General features: G+C 37.2%; 1 protein-coding gene across 10 annotated transcripts in view; it reads right to left on the bottom strand.

The window, feature by feature from the left end:
• Positions 1 to 21,532, bottom strand: part of EYA1 (EYA transcriptional coactivator and phosphatase 1) — an 87,133-nt gene that overhangs the window by 12,330 nt on the left and 53,271 nt on the right. For all 10 annotated transcript variants that reach the window (XM_065751762.1, XM_065751771.1, XM_065751763.1 and 7 more), the window contains 3 exons: positions 759 to 817; positions 403 to 563; positions 87 to 201 (listed from right to left, as the gene is read on the bottom strand). In XM_065751762.1, the coding sequence (XP_065607834.1) occupies positions 87 to 201; positions 403 to 563; positions 759 to 817 (335 nt within the window). The remainder of the gene's footprint in view (positions 1 to 86; positions 202 to 402; positions 564 to 758; positions 818 to 21,532) is intronic.

Genomic DNA, 21,532 nt, shown 5'->3' with positions numbered 1-21,532 from the left:
CATCATTATGCCCACAAGACCAGGCAGCCTCTTCTAAATCAACAACAGACATTCTAAGGTTTTGTACCTACCCCATCCATACTCACCTTGAATGAATAAGGGTGAGTGCTTTCAGTGCAAGTGTTAACCAAGAATCTGTCAAAGCTTCAATTTCTGCTCTTAGTTGCAGCCAAGCCTCTCTTTTTGCTGGACCAAGAAGACCTGCGGAGTACATAAGGCCATGTCTGCACCAAAATTAAGTGACATCCTGTCATTTTCCTTTTCATTAGTTCAGATACAACTTCCCATCCAGTGCAAACTAAACAGCTCACTAAACATCGTGATGTTAAAAAACACAGCATACGACTCCTTCCTTTTTACTGTTTCTCATTTACATCTGTTATGTGCTAGATGATCACTTGCCTCCAACATTGTTTTTGTAGGTATTATATATTTCTTTTACTCGTCTGTAGCGGAAGGCCAATTTTCTCATCCAATCCACTCCTCCACGCACCCCTGTCGCGAGGCACAAGTTAGCGCTGGTGGCAGCTGCAGGAAAGCCATCCGTTCCAAAGTTATAGGTGCTATTTGGAGATAAGAAAACCCCAACATTAATGAAAAAACAACAGGCTACATTCAGCCACCAGCTACTCGCTGCTAGGTCGGAAAGGCTAAAATAGCTAAGAAGACAACGGGCTGCTGTAAGCACTACAGCCATTACCACATTCCCAGGGAGAAACATGCAAAGCAACATTTTATGTCTTTCAGTTCTCTCGTACCTTAAATCTTGACCATTGTCATCTGAAGATACGTCATCAATGTGAACCTGGTCGCATTCCTAAGGTGACAGAAAGACTTTAGGATTTTCTTGATCTTGCAAATCTTAAAAAAATAAAGCTATAAAAAAAATACGAACAATCTATTCATCAGGGATATTTTTAATTGTGGAAATCAGTAGATGGCAGTCTTGTTAAAACAACTATTTTACCTACTCCTTGCGCTCATTTCTTAGTATGAACACACACACCATCATTAGCTACTACTGTTAAATGGCTTTCCAAAAACACATTTTTGTGTTTAGAAAGGAAAGTGGTTAAAAACAATTAGCATATGTGTTCCATAAACGTTCTTGTAGCCTTTCAGGTACCTTAAAACATCATGCTGCTCAAAGCTGATTCAGTCAGTGCACAAGTGTAACTGAAACCAGACATTTTGGTAAATGTAACATATTAGAAAAATTAAACCTGATGCTAACCGCCAATGAAATTATGACCTCTGATTGCTGTTGAGCCACACACCAACACAGCCTGAGGCCAGCGTTTCAGAGGAGTGCAGACGAAAAATCTGTTCCTAGTTTGCCATTCATTTGAGAGTTGTGAGTTTCCTTCTCTCTCTTTGGTCTTAGTGCATGAAAGCAGCATGCAAAGATGAAGAAAATCCGAACAGAAATAGCCAGATCAAACCATCTTTCTTCAGCGACTTGTGTGTAAACCAACACGGCACATTTATAATTAGCTTTGTCCATCACTAAATTAAAAATCATAATGCATATTGTTTATCCAATAAAAACACTAAAACATCACTATTAACGACTTCAACATTTGGCAGGAAAACAAACAGACCTCTGGCACTGTAGATCAATCTCAATTCAATGCTTGAAACAATAACGGATTTGAGTTACTTTAATAATTTCCTCTTCTCTCACTTAATGTGAAATCCTATAACAAACATGATCTATTTTAAATATGAAAATATTGCAATCCTTTATTTTTGTGTTACTGCTTTCCTCTGAACAAATTTTTCTCTCTCCATGGATTTGTGAGGAAGGGAGGGAAGATAGAAGTGGAAAGAAACTCAAACCAGCTGTTCCCTAACAGAATTAAAATCATGACCCTCAACCCTTTTTCTAAAACATCTATTTTCCAGCCAACCCTCTCCCAGCAAGCAGCAAGCTCCAAGGAGGAAAAGACTTTGACCCTGTAACCTTCTCCTCCTCTCCTGAGGTCAACAACCTCAGATAAGAAAAAAGCTGAAGAAATCTATTTAGCCTCACATGATGGCTGTGAATTCTAGATATTTAAAAACATAGGGTTTGGAAAAACACACCAGAAACTTTTCAAATGATTCAGAAGAGCAATGTGTGGTCTTTTGCACATCTACAACTTATTCTAGTACACACTGTCATGTAATTTATGTATAAATAGCTGGTGCCACATAGAGAGGTAAAAGCGACTATCACAGGAAAGACAATAGCACATTTGGTCATATTTAACCACCGTGAATTTCCTTCAAAGGCAGACCAAATGTATCAGATGCACAGATACAGCTGAAATTACAAGTGTGAGTTTGCATAGGTTGCAGAGGCAACATAAGTTGCAAGGCTTTGAAAGCAACTTGACTACAGAAATTCAGAAGCTTCTTCAGTGAGTTATCAAATTCACAGAAATTACTTTTTTAAAATTTAAAACCAGAAGGAGATTTCCATTCAAATGCCTGTGAAGTTAAGAATTCAAGTATGAACCGAATATAAGTTAAGGAACGCACACCCTCCTGAGGCTGTGAGTTTCCCATCGTGTTTTCTGTTCCACTGCTCACTGACTAATGTAGGGCTCCAAACATTGAAAATTTTAGCTTGAGTTGTCAATGTAGCAGTGATAATTATCAAGTAAATAGTGTCCTCTCTCAGTGTGGAAGTGATGGATGACAACTGGAGAAAGTTGCTGAAGAGGATTCAAAGCAGAAATTTTGGAAAAAGAGACCTTTTTTTTTTTAGCAACAAAAAACTAAAGGAAGGAGTAGAAGATCATCTTAAAGGAGAGATGAAAGAAGGAATAATTCTACAAACTTCTGAACTCAACTATCTCAGGTGAAAGACAGAAGCAACCAGGATGCAACCATTATATCTTAGATCTCACAGTCAGAGGTGGCCTGAGGATCTGGAACTTTACAATGCCTGGTCTTGGGACTACCACAAGCTCTTGGACACCTCTCCCCTTTCATCTAACCATCAGCAGGTAGAAAGTGAGATTTGAAATGATACATTAAAAACAGAAATAATCATACTGAAAGAAAGAGGGACTTTGGAGAGACAAACCTGGAAATCAAAACCGAAAAATGGTGGTGTAAAAGGAGAGAAACTGTCAAGTAAGCAAGCAAAGTGAAGAAAAGGTCATAAACATCACAAATTTCAGATGAAATACTGCATGTAATGGAAAAGAACAGTGTCCTCTTGTCAGTAGTAAAAGAAGAAAAAAGTCAAGCCACGCATAGAAAGTAGTATTATAATTTGGAAAGGACTGAAGACAAATATGACTGACACTATGTTAGAACTAAAGGATGATCACCAACAGTGCACAATTGTTTTGTTCCTCTTGAGTGGCAGGACACAGCTTTCAGGCTGAGATCGGAGTGCCAGATATTTTTTCCACTCAGTCTAGCTGACTTGGACTTTGCATTAATTTGTGACAGTGCATTTTTAAATCCCAGAGCACAGGAAGGAAAACACTATTATTTAATAACTGTTCTTTTTGCAGTGAAGTTACTTAGCAAGAACTCTTCAAATTAGCCTATTACTTGTCCATTGTTAATTGACCTGTCCATCTTTACAACACCTTGCTCTTGCTTTCATCTGCTTTCTTTGTGTGGAGCATTTTGTTCTTGAGCGAAAACAACTACCTGAGGCACTGCCCAATTCTCTAGTAAGGTTCAACTTTACTCCTTTGTTCAACATTTTAAAATAGAAGTTCACCCAGTATGCATCATATTCAGGGGTATGCTAAAATTAAGTTTTACACTGACCAACTGATAAATTATACATTTCCAACAAGTACATTTTTCCAAAAGAATATCATTTTACATATAAGATAAAAAAATACAAAGACTCACAAAACCCTTGTTTACTACCTCCAAAACCTTCTGTTACGGGAACCAGTTTAGAACTAAACTAGGTTTACCACAGATATATTTAATACTTTTGTAAGATTTTCATAGGAAATATAACACTAGTATTCACCTTTTAATTTCTCTGGCAAAGATATATCTGAAATTGATATTGAAAGTCCCTGTAGAAACACTAAATTCATGTTATTTATGCAGATGTATTTTATTACGTATTTTATTATGACATAATCAGTTTAGCAGTCAGATCTAAAGCAGAACATTAAAATTGTTGCATTCTCTTTTAAATAATAGGCTGAATTGGCAAGTGAGGAGCAAACTATCCTGCGGTTTATGTATAAAGATTATGTGGCAGGCTATGTTTTGTTCTTAAAGGTGTTGACTTTGCAACTTCAGTGCATCCAATCTGAAATCTTCAAGAGGGACTACAAATGATGACATGTTTATACTGAACATTTGGATTTCAGACAGGCGGGTTGAGATGGAGTTCTGTACTTTGGGATCAATCCCTGGAAAGCAAAATGTGCTTGGTATGGTTCGAGGACGACATATTCAGGAGTGCAAAGCATCAAAGGCTACTAAATCCTGCTCTCACATAGGTCCATCTAAACTGCACTTATTTTAAAAGAGTGAGTGCCAAAGTGCTTAACTCACATTAAAAATGGGATTAGAGTATATAAAACATAGAAATTTTAAGATGCTACTCATGGTGCCATGTTCACGTTCAGGGCACAAGGGGCAGGTACAGGCAGCACAGCTATTCCCAAAGGGCCATTTTGTCAAGGAAAGTGACACTGCTCTGTCTGTTCTTCTAGCCAGTGGATTTATCCACGGGGCGACTGACAGCCGAAGTGGGACCCCTGTGCTATCAGGACTCCCACTTAAAAGAAGATTATTCCCCTACAACTATGGCAGCATAAATCAAAGGAAAGTTGCATTAGGGTATCATCCTAGAAAGTCAAGAAGGCTGATGTCGTAACGTTTACATGGTGTTGAAAACACGCTCTATGAAGAGGAGCACTGCTGCTCTTTACAGCGATAAACGTGAGACAGGATACAGAGCTGAGCTGCACAGGCTGGGAACAGCAAATTGCTGTCCCACAGATGAGCTTCCCCCTCCCTTACAGCCTAGGCCAGAATTCACAGTGCACACACCTGGACTGGTTCTTCTTAATTGGTTTTCTGAGAAATCAGAACACTGACTTGCTGGTTCTGCAGGGATGGGCAAGAGCTGATGCTTGGGACAGAGGCCAGTTTGACAGCCCAGGGCCGCCTCAAGTAAGTGCTCCCTGGAAATTTGGGCAACTTGGTCAAAAGGCTTCATAGAAAAACTGTGCTTCATTACATTTGCATTTAATTGTAGAGAGAGACAACAGAGCTTTTCAGTACAGGAACAGCAGCATGAAAAAGAGCAAGCTGTGAAATGCAGGTAGATTTAAAGGTCCTGAGGGAGACCCCCCAAAAAAAATCTATAGTGGAACAGAAAGGAAACATTTTCTATATATATTTAAAGCAAGGATGAGGGAGAACACTACGGAAGTGACACAGAAACATTAGAAACTTGCTTACAGCCTGCTCAAAGCATGCATGCAGATACATTAGTGTAGTACTGGGACTTACCAATTAGCCTAGGGGCAAATTAGAGTGTCAGCACATGCAACTTCACAATATACCCACAGTAGTTCAGGAAGTTACTTTCTGTGTTATACTTCTCTCACACAGCTGGTTTGCACAAATCCATGTGCTCGTGTCCCTCAGAATTTCCAATGCCACAATGAGTAGCTTAGCTCAAAACACATCTCCTGCAGCAGCTAAGTTAAACCAACAGAAGTTGCATAGAACAACCAAGACTTATTTCTACATTCCTTTCCATCAGCTCTGCTCTGGAGCTTGAACCAACAGCAGAGATGTGCTCACAGGAGCTCCTTAAAAGCAGCAGCAATTGTTAAGTTAAAATACATCTCCAGTGAAATGCAGTATCCCAAAGAAAAACAACAGTTGAAAATTAACGACTAGATGAGTCTATCATAAGTCTTGTACACTGAAGCTTTAGTCTTCTCCCTCCTCCCTTCCCAAAGCATCTGCTAACTCCTTCCTGCTTTCTTCTCTTTTTTTTGTTTTAATATGATGAGACAAAGACTCCCAGAGATGCTCCAGTCATCATTTACAGCTCTCCAAATGCCTGAGCCTACACAGTCTGCTGAAATTTTCACTTCAGACTAACCTAGGATCTTTATAAAGATTCATATGCAAAGCATTAAGTTATGGCAGAAATGTTCTCCAAATATTTATATTACTTTGCTCCTTCTCTACCACCCGTCAAGTTGTGCACTTCTGCCATAACTGTGCAAAATATACCTTACTACTCAATTTACTGTAGGAAAATTAATAATAATAATAAAAAAGAGATTAAGGCTATAACAGGAGTTCCTCTTATCTCTGCCAATACCGCGTGCCAAGTGAAGTGACGTAATGGCTAGCATGCTGAGCCTTTACATTTTTGTGTTACAAAACTAATAAAATAAATCTAGCAATTTTGCTGTCTTTGAATAAACACTAGGTAGGATAACCCTAGACAAGTTTGCACATTATGAAAAGGAATAATGTGAATATTATGAACATAACCCTTAAAGGATGCCAAAATATTACCGATCCTAATCTGCTGACTGTAGCTGAAACGCGTTTCCATATTTGCTTAATATTTCCAATTTACCGTGAGAAAATCAACACCATACTGTCAAATAATTGTTTCAATACTTCAGTGGGTGAAGCAAAATGACAGGGGAAAAAGAAAAAACACCAAAAACCAAACCCAAAACAACAACAACAAAAACCCTGAAACATTCAGAACAAGCTATTTTCTTCTTTTTGCCTTTACATCAGCATGTCCATTGAGACGACCTGGAAGCTGGCCAACTCACAGGAAATGACTGCTGGATTCTCTGTTCCTCTCATATCTGTCATTATGCAATTATATCCACTGCTCCATTTTCCCTACTGAACGGTAGAGAAATTTGGTCATGTACATGTGAGAGCAGATCTGGCATAAGAAGTTAAAGCTGCAATCCTTTATAAACATGGAGTATTTGAGAAACCCTCAATTTAAAATAAATAAATAAAATCCTCAAGTGTATGCTGCTATGTGTTATGCAGCTTTTTATGACATCTCTGAGCACATCTCTTCCAGAGATCAGACATATTTCTTTAAGGTTAGTATTGGCTCCACAAATACTCTGCACTTCTATAAACATCACAATGCGCTTCTTTGGGAAGCAGGCTTACAAGATCATCAGGGAATATTTTTCCAAGCAACCACTGCATATTCCAAAGCTATTTTGCAAATGATGTTTTCAATTACAAATTTACTGATTTCTACATCTTTTTACTTATTTTTATTTATTATATCTATTTACTTATTATTATACCCATTTACTCAAACTAATCTCTATTCTACTTTTAGCATTCAAGGATCCAAATGTTATTTAACTGCAGTTGTTAAACTCAACAAGCAAACCTCGAATTTTTACTTGACCAGAAGGACAGCAATATCTCTCGTGCATGTGCAAATCAGTAAATCAAAGTAAAGTAAGACATCACGCCTGTATACCTACATACGCACAGCCGGTGCCAAAAGCCCTTCTACTGTACTTGCTAAACATACAAAAGAATACTGCATTTCTTTTCAAGCCGAGGTAATAAAGGCTTAAGTGCTGAACTTCCTAACCCATCATCCAGGAATGCCTGCTAACATACAACATAAATCCATGTGAAAAAGCAGAGACTACGGTTCGCAGGTTCGCAACACTGGCACTCAATTGGCAGGACCTGTCATCTCTGTCTAGCCTGCACTTTGTGACCCTAACATTTTCTCTTCTTTCCCACCACAATTATTCTGCACTGAAAAAAAAAAAAGGTGCAGATTACCTGCGGGTTGGGCACAGGATATGAAGAACAAAGAGTTCTTGAAATACACTTCATTCTGCCCAACAATTTGTGGATGAACAGTCAAGGAATTAAATCAGGCTGTGAAGAATTTCAAAACACTCCCATCTTAAACTTAGGACTATAAAGGGAAGCTCATAGCATAAAAAAACACAACGACCAAAACCCCCCAAAATCACAATCCACCTTTCACAGTTAATCACATCAAAGCAAAGAAATAAGGCAAAAAAAAAAACAGTAAAAAAACAAAGTAAAAATAATATTATAAACATGGAAGACTAGGAACTGAATAAATTCATTGCAGGAGATAATTCAGGAGTTCTTTAGTGCACTGCACACACAATCGTAGAACACACAACAGAGCTTATTCTTTTCGAATAAAAAATGATTAAAATCCAATTTTGCTTGGTCACATGAACAACTGCATTGGGATTAAATATGATACTCCTAAAGTAAACAGTATTTGTTCCAAAACAAATACAGATCTCATTCTCCAACTTCACTGCAGTAGCTACACTAAAATCAAGGCTTACATTTTCATTTCAACTGCACCTTGTAACTGGAAGAATCCAATTTAAAATAAAACACGATCTAAAGAAACACTCATATAGCAACCACGATGTGCCAGTAACATTCCCACAGCAAAAGAAAACTGTTTCACTACTTTTCTTTACTTCACATATGTAAAGAAGTATTTCAAGAATCGACATCGCTTTGTATATACTTAGAATACTTCACAGTATACATGAGATTAACATCTTCCTATTTTCTGTTGAAAAGTGCAAAAGTATCAAACTGCAAAACCATACCTAGGGACAACCACGGTAAGTGTTGTCCTCTAAACCCCCGTGGCTTCTCACTTGCTCTGTGATGCAGAGTGCCAGCCCAACAATAAACTCTTGCTAGAACTCCGACAGAAAAAAATTGTTACTCAATTTCCATATATTTTGCAGACTAAGACAAGGCACGAGGAGCATGTCAGAGGAAGAATTTTACTAACTGACAGAAAAGGCTAAATATGACTCAAGTTTATCTGTTTAAAGAGCCTGTGTCACTCCTGGAAAGGACAGTGTTAAGTTCAAAATGTCAGGTTTACCTTATTTTCAAAGTTCAACATTTCACATTGTAAATACCTTCTTTACGACATGATTCATGTTATCTACAGATAATATACTTCTGAAAAAAAAACCCACCTATGACTAATGAAAGTCAGTGAAAATAAAATATGAATGTATTTAAAGAAGTAACAACAGTCATGAACCTGGTCAGCATGTCACAAATTATTTCCAAATGTACCAACTTGAAAGTACACTTTCAGGAGCACAGACTTTTTTATTTTTTTAAACTATGTGCTATAGTTTTTTAAAATATATTTAAATTTCAAACAATTACAAAACTAAACTTACAAAACGACTGAAGTTTTCTGAAAGCCTGAAAGCAGTGACACTCATCTCAGGAAATGAGAGTGTTCTTGCTGTTCACATGGAAGCTTTGCACAAGATGATGTGAGCTTTCCCTCAGTTCTGTGTGACCAATTTCAACAACGCTGTGCCTTGGTGCCGTTGATCACACTTGTCTTTAAATGGAAGTTACAATACTTTGGGCTAGTGAGTTTCCCAACCTTGTAATTCTCTGCTGGAATTAAAAGCAAAGGCAAATAGAAGTTTTGCCCTGATGGACAGCCTGAAGACCCTTGCACAACACTGTTTTTCTCCCTCTTTTTCTTTCCCTCCCCAGATGCTGTTGGGCAGATGTTGATCTCAATGCTACTGCTCAGTACCAGAAGCAGGGACTCAACTGAGGCAACGTTGTCTTGCCCAGCTGAAGCAGAGGAGGACATCTGCTTTGCTGAAGCTCTGGGGATGCCAGCTGGCTGGACGGGATCTTCAGGGTTCCTGTAGAGCATTAACATTTACAAAAAGGGGGAAGCACCAAGGAGGTAAACTAGGCGGTAACAAATGCTATGAATTTGGTAGGCTATCATGCATTTCAGCTGAGCTGTGAGTAAAGATCACTCCATCTGACTGTCTCGAGGAAGGAAATATATGGCTAATCTTCAGTAGCACCTAGTGTGAAGGTGTTCACCTCTGATCCCATGAAAGGAAAGAAGTTACGTGGTTAATAATTGCATAAGCCTCTAGAAATGGTTTTCTCACATGAACTATGGAGTTGTTATTCTTCCTAATGCTCATATTCATGAACCACACAGTGCATTCCACAACAGCCAGCCATCACGCGTTTCTGATGAGTTTTGCACACATCAGCAAAGCCACAGTTCTGCCTACAAATAAGGACTTTGTTTCCCTTTTCTGTTCATTTACCTGCAGCTACAGGAACAGTCTAATATAGTTCTGCATTCATGAAGCAGAATTTCATGACCTTTCTGCAAGTCACCCATGGCTGCAGTATCATGTACACAAAGAAATGTTTCCAGTCATTCCCTCACTTACATATCAGGAAAAATTCCTTACCCTGGTTTGTATTTCTTTTCTTTACTTCCTTTTTGCAGTGAAACTGAGCTTTTCTTGGATTGCTACTGTGGAAAACCAAATGCAAATGGGCTTTGTGTCTCAGCTCGAATGCGCTAAGATAACTTTACTGCTGTGCCTGCTAGAAGGGAGTTCACAGTCATTGGTTCATTAGAAAATGAAAATTCCTACCCTTCACAGGACTTCAAGTACCTTAAAAATCAGTGTTGTATCTAAAAAGAAATACAGGGCTATAAAAATAACCAAACCTGAAGTTCTTGGAATTATCACATTGTGCTTTCCTGGAACTTGCTGAAGGCAAGCTATCGAAAGTTAAATCATGGGATCCTCATGAAGCACATCTAGCCACAGCTTGGTCAGGAAGTTCCCATTACAGACCCTGCAAACATCAGGATGAGGTGCACTCTTTACTTCAGTTAAAATGAGACAAGGCATTTTTGAACACATATTCCCCTGCAGGCTCCTGAGTGACTCAGGCTCTATTCTGGATGACCAGGAATTAGTTCAGCTGCCATCCTTTAAGTATTTTAAAGTATTTGGGAGTGACAGGGAGATAATTAAGCCAGTTCTATTTGAAGTGTTCTTCTCCCTGCAACTATCCGTTATATCTCACCAGCAATAAACTGTTTTCAACAGCCTGTCCTGTAATCCAACTATTTTTTTCACTTTGACTGCCCAGAAATCTATTTTCAGCATGCTCTACATTCCTTCCTACCTATTTTTGTAATAGCTGGCTACAGTTCTTTCTTATTCAACAACCAGGTAACCACTTAGGAAGTAAAGGGCCAAAGGTTCACCACGACTTGCTAGGATCCATCTTCCAAGCCTGACTAAACTTTGCCAAAATTAGACAGACGCCTCAAGGAAATTGTTTGCTGTAGAACAAGACTTAGAAATCTGAATATGAACTTCTGTCTTTGTCTTCATTACTAAATGAAGACCACACAGCAAAACCTATCCCTTTATGACAAGATGGACTGTTATATTCTCATCATTTGTATTATTAGCAATAAATATTCACATGACTAACGTGAATGATTACATTCAACAGTCATCAGGAACTGATCCTGTTCTTCTCAGCTGCATCACTATCATGCTGCCTCGAAATATACTTTCATACAAAAATATTTCTTTCATAGAATGGTTTCTAAATATTTCCGAGGAAGCCATTTATGTTATGCAGAAATGTATCTGACATGTTTCCAGCCTGAGAAAAAATTTCATGTAATGTTCTTAAGAAATACATTTTCTTTGGCATCATCTGAGGCAATATTTCTTTTTGGTTGGCAAATCCTCCTTCTTTACTTCAAGAGGTGTTAATCATCCATCAACAGGACTGTCTCTCTATCTGTGCTAGAGAAATATATAAAAATATTTCTGATTTTGACACAGCTAGGTTGATTTTTTTGCTGGTACATCACTGGTGAACTCGTACAACAAAGCAAATTCAAGACACAGTGTTACTCTGAGGTCTTGTATTGTTCTGAGTCTAGTTTGCAAATGAAATGTTTCAAATAGAACTGGGGCAATAACACTGAAGAGAAACAAAGAGCAGGAAGCACTCTAAGATGCCATGTTTACATCTTAAACAGCTGCAGATAAAAAACATCCTAACCCAAACAGTAACATTCCCCTCCATCTTTCAGCAAGTTTACAAATGATTGAATAAATGAAACCCATAACGTTACTGCATGGCTTTTGCATTAAATTCTATACAGCTTCACTACTCATCTCAAATGGGTGATGATACCAGTTCTAAAGGAGGTGCTGAGATGGAACCGATGACTTTATCACTGAAGCATTTTGACGTGCTGTTGCAAACAGAACCTAAGTGCAGTAACTGTTAATGCCAACTAAGTTCATTAATATGTTAACGCATCCTCCACATTTTTCCTTCTAACAATATTATTTCAAAAACCAAAGAAGTTAACAAAAAGGCAACGGATACTGAGAAAAAATGATTTAAAAATTATGAATATGATTAACTGTGAATTATAATATTAAACATCCAATCGAAAGAAAAAATTCTCCTTTCTCTTGAATGATTCTAATTCACACATACCAATACTGCAAGTTATCACAAGGATAATGGTATAAGTGTGCAATAAATTTACTGATTTCAGAAGAATTATTTTACACCCCTGCAACAGAAAACCTAGAAGTCTCATTTGCTTTATGAACAAGAGAAATGGGAGCTATTAAATAATACACACACGCTACCAAAAGTAGTTTGCTTTGGAACAGCAGCACTTAAAGGAGCAAGGCTCTGATTTACTGTTGTTCTGATTTTTTCTTTTATAATGGGTTATCCCGTTTTGTAAACATAATTTGTCACCAACACCAGCCAGAGTTCTCTGTAACTACTTTTTGCCTTTCTTTCAGATCTGTTATCCCTGCTGAGAGAATCTACTAAAGAAGAATTTTTCATACTGACACCAACTGTAGTCTTGCTGTGAATAACCACATTCCCATAAAAATCATTCCATTTATTGCAAAGTTGTTGGCAGACCATAGGAATAATAGTCAACTCAGGAAACCTTTTATCCTGAAATCACATAGCTTAACCCCTTATGTGAGCATATGAAGTTTATACATAAAAGCTGTATTACCAAAGTGTTTAATACTCTAGTCAAAGCATTTTTTGTTGCTGGCAAGCTTTTAAAATAATGTTTTCACAGTACTTTTTTAATTAAAAAAAAAAGAAAAAAAAAGAAGACTGATGTGGAATAAACCCCACAGCATTCACTTTTTTCTTAATGTACAAGGCAATACTTAAAATCTATATATTTTAAAATACATATATTAAAATATTTATTTATTTATACTTAAATGTACAGATTCTTTCCCAGTACCTGAAAGTATACATTAGCACAGATGCTTGCATGCATTTCTTAGGATAATTTAAACATTTATGTTCATAGTGAACTTATAGATACCTGCATCCCTAAATTAAGGGGAGGGATGGATAGATATATTTACAATAAAATGGAACAATTTTAAAAAGTGTTTGCATTGTGATTTTTGTGTGATTCTTCTGTTAGGCATTACATTTGCTCTATTAAAAGCAAATCTACAGGAAACTAGTCTAGATTAGGTTCAGGGCAGATACTAGCTCTGTTAGCCCTCTTGATACTTTGAGAGTCAGAGGTTGTTTTGCTCAAATTTATTTTTGCATCTATTAAAGCAATGAAACAAAAAAAAGTCAGTGCATGCTTTCATTGCAATTTTTGTGCTGTTCATCAACTCTTATTTGTAGCTAATTAGAGCTGAATTTATCCTTTATTCATTTGGACAAGTCCCTAATGTTTTTTGTTGTTGTTGTTGTTGTTGTTGTTTTGTTTTTTGGATTTGTATGACTATTTTTAAGAAATATTTACACTTTTTTTCTTTTTTCCAGTAAACGAGCATTGGAATGATTTAAACTTTTCAGTGAAAGAAAATTCTTCGAAAATCTCTTGACTTGTAGTTGTTGCTACAGTTGGCTCTCCTCCATTCCCAGCAATGCTAGGGAACAAGTTATTCCCCTGTGTATCCAGACTTCACATTTGCAATGCGAATATGTAAAATATGTGAAAGAAAAAGAGGAGATCCTTTAACTGATTGAAAAGATCTTCTACAGTTCAGAAAGGATCATTTGCTTAGTTATATCTGATCTTTCTTGTGGCAAAAGTATTTCAGCTAAGCTTAGCATTCATGTCAGCAGTCTGTATTCTGCTGTCACTGAACATTTAAGAGCTATAATCTCACAGCTGCACAGTACTTCGGGTAACATTCAGAAACAGAGCAGTGCCTCAGCCTGGACTGCCCAGGTCTGACTGAACAAGGATCATGGCAAAAATAAACCAAAAACTTTGTTACCTCAATAACTTACTGTTTCTTTTGTTAAGCTTTCCATTTACACTTCTTAAATCCTTTCTAAATACTCACACTTTAACACATTATGACCATGTTAGTTCATTTTGGAACTGCCCAGCTTAGTGTCCATATGAAAAGATGAACTTTTGAAATGAAATTATCAGAAGTCAAACTTTAAAACACAGAAATAGAAGTGATACTGCAGTAAGTAAAGGGAGCAATCCCCTCCCCCCTTTCTTTAAAGTTTCATTAGACCACTGAACTGGATGAAATTCAGATAGAGGCCTTATTGTAACCACACTGAAACAGTAGAAATCTCCCGAGACCATGAAACTCAAACATTTTGGGAACCAACTTCAAGCGCTCCTTTCGTGCTTTTAAAAGAAAATGAATGAAAGACATCCCTGTAACAATATTTGAATACGATCAGAAAAACAACAACAACAAAAAAGCCAACAACAAATCTGTTTAAAAATACAAGCATATGCAGATCTTCTTACAGTTTAAAGTATAGTCATAGTTGTCATAAGTAAACAGCAGAGCGCAAACTTCATGTCAGCTCTCAAGATACCAGAAAACTGCAGTGGATACATTGCAAATTCATGCTAAAACTACACTGGGGTTGATAGAAACAACCTCCCATGCAAACTGTCAATACAGTTTCAAATATTTGTATTTATGTGAAGATTGGCTAACACGCTCTCACTCTGAAAAATGGCATGTAAGACCAGCTTTCCTAAAATTTTCCAGAGAATAAGCCACTTAAAACACCAACTCAAACAATGCAAACCTGAGTTTTGCTGTTTTAAATGCTACCCAAACCAACAAGCAGCCAATTTTTTAAAAGAAACTATTATGTTCTTTCTCTAGTTTATCTACTGTGCACTGGAAAAATTCAGTTATGGTAGGGAAAGAAAAAAAAAAGGATTTTCTTGCAAGTGGTGGAATCAGCATAAATTAACTGCATTACATGAGTAGAAAGGGTGGACTGGGAAATATATTTGAGCATAAATTAATACTGAACTTAGGTGGAATAATTTTCTCTCTTCAAGCGTTTGCAGCTGCACCAGGGATGTGACTGGCTGTGTGAGATTTTACACATCTGTCAGCTAAACCAGAAATCCAAACATAAAAACTATTGGTCAGGAATGTTATTTGAATTTGTTTACATTATTAAGTTATTAAACAATAATGGATTACTTCAGGAACTTACGAATGTGTTAGAAATCAGTCATAACTGGAGAATTTACAGCTATAGTAGCAGACAGGTTTTTGTTCTAGCGATATGCATCATGTTTAGGGAAAATGTGAAAAACTTTTTATTCACATCGGTTCCCTGAACACTAGAAGCTGGAGAAAAATGTGCCGCCAAAAGGATAAGTGGAAAGCAATACATTAATTAATAGCAACATTAACTGCTTTTACCATTAGGAGCAACTATGTACTCATTCATTTGGCATCGATGTTCTATTATTTCAGACTTCTGGGATGTGTTAAATAATAAAAAGAGCCTATTAAAATCTGAAATGACACTTCGAGCACTAAAAGGCTCTCTGGATGAATCCCTGAAGAACGATTACCTGTTTTTGGAACAAACGTGCTGAACCATCATGCAGCATATCATGTTTGTGTTTAGAGCATGGTCTGCACTGGCAGAAAAGCTCTGTAGGAAGTAGCAGGGATGCTGCAATCCTTCAAAAGGGAGAATGGGTCAACAGTGTAGCAAGTCAGCATTCTGAAATCTCATAATGGACTGACTACAGAAGCAAAGAAGTTGACTGCAGTATCTCTTCATTTCCATTGAGCCTTAGACAGGGTTTTAGAGCAATTTCTTTCATTAATTTCTGAAGACAGAAAGCCTTCCGCTCTGAACAGTTTTTTGTTTCTCTTGCTTTAATAAATAAACTTTATTTGAAATGTATGAACAACTTGAACAACTACAATTTACACAAAATAAAGATAAATTTTAAAAAACACAAAAAACAAAAACAAATCCACTGGAAAAAGTCTTCTTGGAAGACTACCTGTAATGCCCTTTTTAAAAAGATTTTCTTTGTATACATTTATTTTCACATCATGTCAGCAGAGAAAGCATTTGCTAGGGTCTTTCTAGTAAGACATTAAAGAGATCAAGCCGAAGCATTCCTACAGAGTCAGCAACAACCAAATACAACAAACAGCAAATACTACAAACAGGAGAATCAGCTGCCCCCTTTTTCCTGCATCCTTTCCCTCTTGAGTTTCTAATGGAATCATCACCCTTGAATCTGCAGATACCATCCTTATCATCATCATACTCTTTATCTGCAGACAAAGTGATCCAAGCATGCAAAGTAGCAGCAACCACAAAAACAAACCTCACGCTGCTTCATTCCACACAAGAATGTATGCAAAATATGAGCACTTGAAAACTGCCTTTTAATAATGTCAGCAAAAGCTTATCCTCTAAACATACCGAGTATGAAGCATGGTCTTAACCACAAAACAATTCTGATCTAATTTCTTTCATGCAGAGGAGCTGAGCAATTTTTTTCCCCGCGGTGACCATGCCTTTCCAATCCTCCACTTCTTCACTCTGCTTGGTTCTGCCCATGCACTTCTGCCCAACTTAAATCGTGTTTCAATCAAGGCAACATCAGACCTGACACACCTGTCCAAAACTGGCTCTGTGACTTTGACACATGGTATGAGGGAGTAAATGATGGACTTCCAACTGCTAACCAAGGGCAACCTTCTTCCCAGCATGCTCTGGAGCTCGCTCAAAACCTGCACTTGAAGGCTGGCTTGCATCCAAACAGTTCTCTCCTTTAAATTACTTGACTCTAGGAACAGATGTGCTAAAAATGCCTTGAGAAAAAAAACAGCATTTTACCCTCCAGTGGTCATGGTTCTTTCAGATGTGCAGTAACCTGCACACAATAAATCTGATGAATGTTATTATTTAATAATGACTATTATCGTAATGCCTACAATCCCAAATCATGCTTCAGAGTGCTACTGTGGTAAGTTACCATCCTGGATCTGTGGTATATTAAAGTCTCAGGTCTGAGTGGAAGTAGTTTCCCTTTCTCCTTCAGATTAAAGAACCAGAACATATGGCATTATTGCTTCAAAGGCATTCCTGCAGGGCACTGCATGGTATGCTGGGGACATATCTGTATGCACGGTCACTGAAGGACCCGGGAGCAAAGTCACTTAGGCTCCTGTGGTGTTTGCTGAAAGACCTACAGAGGAGAAAATTCTCAGACTGAAGAAAAGAATGTATGTCCCTGTCATGAAGAAAAGGTCTCCTTGATGCTCAGAAGTGATTCATACGGTGCATATGCTTCCAACAGCAGGGAGGCAGCCTTGTTTCACCTGTAAGAATTGAAGGCAAGGCCCAAGGAGGGACTAATTCTGGAGAAGTTTTGTTCTGAGATCAAGCTTCATGGTTGCTGTGATAGGTTTTTATCCATTCCCTTTCTTAGGCCTGAGCTCCCCCTCCTTGTAGCAATTCTTCAGGGTTTAGTGTCATCAAAGAATGTATACTTATTTTTTTTGCTTCAAGTTGTGAAAAGCATCTGTGCAATTGAGTGTCTCAGTGTTTCAAGATAGCTGGGTATGCTACTTTACACGTAAAGCGTAGGATTTTTAAAATGTTCCCGTATGAATTCAACTTTATTGAAGCCTCTCAGGGACTGATGAGGTAGGAGAGCCTGGGGGACTCCCTAAGCCCTGCAGCTGCAGCAGAAGAGAGGCCAGGTAGGAACTGGGGGCTGCCTGGCACAGGCGTGGGAAGGCAGCACTGAGGATGAACTGCGGAACAGCCTTGGCTCTGAGCACATCATGGAAATTGCATGCAAAACCAATGCGGGCAACTTTCCAGTGGGGTCAGCACACAGTAATATGCCTTAAAGGTTCCTTCATCTGAAGCAGTGAAAAACCTGTACTGTAACCATAAAAAGGTTACGCTGCCCTTTTTGTCACACAGAAAGGACTAAGCTCTCAGTATCCATCAGGAAGACAGTAATGAATATCCAGGAACCCAAGAAGTTAAAATGGATCCCCACTGTAGTGACAAACTTTCATCTACACCATGGTCCTTATTTCTTCCTTTTTATTGTTATAGTGGCAAATGTTAAAAACAAACAAAGAAAAATAATCACTGAACAATAGTATTGGCTGACAGCATTCTCTTTGATTTTATTAGGAAGAGGAATATGTCAGCTAAAGTAGTTTAGAATTTCATATCATGCTGCCATTCATCATAAATGGCACCTATACATATGTCATCACTTTGCATACAGAGCCTTCACAAACAAAAGTGAATTGTGAGGCCATGAATGTGCATTACGTGTCCTTCACCAATGGAAAAAAATGAATGCTAACCATCATTGCCATGCCCTTATGCATGAATCTAAGAGGCATCAAAATATTTTTTTAATAGTTTCATTTAAACCTCATTTTGGGTTCACCCACAAAATCTGAAATGAACAAACAGTACTAAAATGCCTAAAATAGAATAACAAATAATTCTGTCAAAAATCTACAGATACTTGGTTTTTTATTACTTTAATAAAATGCAACACTTGAAAAGAAAGTATCTTACAAGAAGAATTAGATAAGATTTTAAAAAAAAGCTTAATGTGCTTGGAGAATGAATAAATTGACATTTCCATATTTGATAAACAGAATTATAACTCTCTAATGCTCCAGATCTAACAAGATGGAATAATCTAAGAATAAAGTTTGCAAAGTACTGAATTCACTTTTTAAAACAGGACACTCATAGTCAGTCACAACCACCAAATTTTTCCTTTGGCATACCTTGCTATAATGTGCAGCAAATATGCCAAAGAAATGAAAAAAACTAATCTTTTAAGAGGACCGGTATACACAGACAAATGTATACAATCTTTAAAGATAGGCAGGTGTCACATTTCAGTCCTATCATCAGCTTCTTAATTTCCCTAAAACACTTGAGCATACATTCTAAAATACCTAATATATGTAATTGCTCCATACATACCATTAAAATATTATACCTTATTATCCCTATCACAACATAATCAGCATGTAAAAATCAGACATTCTTTCCTGATGAGATAATTTTGGTTCTCTTGAGAGTTTGACATCAATGTATATTATATTTTAATTATAATTCCACTATTGTCAGAATATTACATGCTTAAATAATGGCTTTCAATAGTGAAAACCAAAACTGTTATTATGGAGCTTAAATTCAGACTTCAAAATAGAGATTTTGGAAACACTGAACTTTTCTGATGTTTGGCCTAGTATGGCTTTATAATGCCATTACAAAATTACTATTAGTCCAATAAATTATTGCTTATGATGGTACTTAGATCAACTTATACATTAGTAACAATATTTTATTTTCAATGTATTCAAATACTTGCCATGTATCTTTAATATTAGATTTTATAAGAGCTCCTTCAAGATCTCAAATTATCTGTATCAATTTGGAATCAATTACAACAAATATGTTTGCATATAGTGAAACAAAATAAGCCATCTCTTTTCTGAAAGAAATAATCTAAGAACTAGTACAGAGAGAGCAATTACTAATGGTAAATCCAAGTACAACTCATTCATTAATAAGCAGAATACTGACTTTAGAGCTGGACAGTGAAATCACGAGGCAATTTTTCATTGATTTTTATATCAATAACAAAAGCCATTATTACTATTGTTGTTATTACTTGAAGACAAACATATAGAAAAGAAGCTGATTTGTTTACCCCTCTGAATCCCATATTGAATTAGAGCAGGTACACTGAAGTTTTCAATGCCACTAGTACATGCTGTCATTGATTCACTTCATACAAACAAAAAAGACTGCCGAGACTAAGAATTTAACCTAATAAAATCAAGGAAATCTCTAGGCTGAGATTTGAAAAGTCAGTTAGGTATCACAAATCAAGTGATCATTTGGAAATCACAACTGCAACTATGCCCTTTGCATTTAAAATGTAAATCAAGCACACCACAGTTTTCAAGAAAATGAAATAAATTTCCCTAAACTTGGATGACAAGAAAAATGTTCTGACTAGAGCTTTCTGGAAAGCACTGGATGAGCTTGTGGTATCTGGAAAAATGTGCATCACAGGCCAAATTTATGATAGATGGTTGCCTGCCTGAAAATCCAACCTTTCTACATATCAGGAAGAGCTCCCTCTGAGCCTGGGTGAGGAGCACACCAGCTTTCAGGTTCCAGCTTTGGATTACGTACAGACCCAAAGATGTGTCTGTGCTGTGGGTCAGACACGTTCCAGGTCCAGGTTTGCCTGTCTTCATACTATTTTCAGGCTAGAATTCCCAGTTTCTGTGGCTCACTGGCATACCTGTCAATAGACCTCTTGATCAGAGCCCACACTCACATATATGAACTAGAAACCTTAGCCCTGAGTAAGGTCACCAAAAGATGTTCTCAACTCAGCCCTTCGATAGCAAGAACAGATGCTTTAAGTCTGAGGCAGCCAAGCCAAAACCGACCACAGTTTTGATAGAAGATTGTTGAAGTACTGGTAGCCTGAACTTCCAAACTATCGAGCCTGAGGCCACAGATCTTCGGAGCCACAAAAGTCCCGCTAATAATGGTGACACTCAATGACAAACTGAAGGTACAGGAGGAAGTGCCCTTTCATGGACAAACACACTTGCATTTGGAAATTTAAGAGAAACTGATTTGCTACAGGAGAATTCCAAAGAACAAAGTTCATCCTCTAAGCTTCTTGCTTTCATGAAATATCCAAATCAACAGATTCAGATGATTCAAAGTTCTTCAGAGAATAAACAGTGGTACTGCACTGTCAAGAGCATAACTTGCCAATTATCAGAAGATAACCTGCCATCCCTAATATTTAGTTGGTTAACTTCCATTAAAGTCATTCCCACATACCAAGAATTAGCTGAAACTACCAAGCATTTGGCTATGTATAGCAAATGAAAACACACTGAACTTTATTAAATATGCTGATAAGATGAAGTACAGCTATGTTTTTCTGCTCTGGATAAATTGAAATATATCTAGAAATCAGGAACAGATTTGGAAAATAACTAGCATTGGCATACCTTTCAACAAATCTGAAAAAATCAATCCTATGCATGTAACTCACTGATGTAACACTAATTTAGATCCATTTCTTGTATCCAAAACGGTATCATCTTTATACAAAGCTACCTTAACGAAATAAAACAATACTTGAAAACTTTTAAAAAATCATCTCTTTTATCACAAGTATAAAAATAAATACTCCACTAAGGAATGGAAGAAGAAATAAAGCACATTTAAATAATTTCATTACATTGAAAGATGCCAAATCATCTGTGAGTGGTTTCTTTTTAGATGAAAAGAAATCAAAATATAG

Source organism: Cyrtonyx montezumae, unplaced genomic scaffold (genome assembly GCF_038088225.1).
Source record: "Cyrtonyx montezumae isolate F1298 unplaced genomic scaffold, pur_monq_1.0 scaffold_8, whole genome shotgun sequence".
Classification (NCBI taxonomy): Eukaryota; Metazoa; Chordata; class Aves; order Galliformes; family Odontophoridae; genus Cyrtonyx; species Cyrtonyx montezumae.
This window is presented reverse-complemented; position numbering and strand designations above follow the sequence as displayed.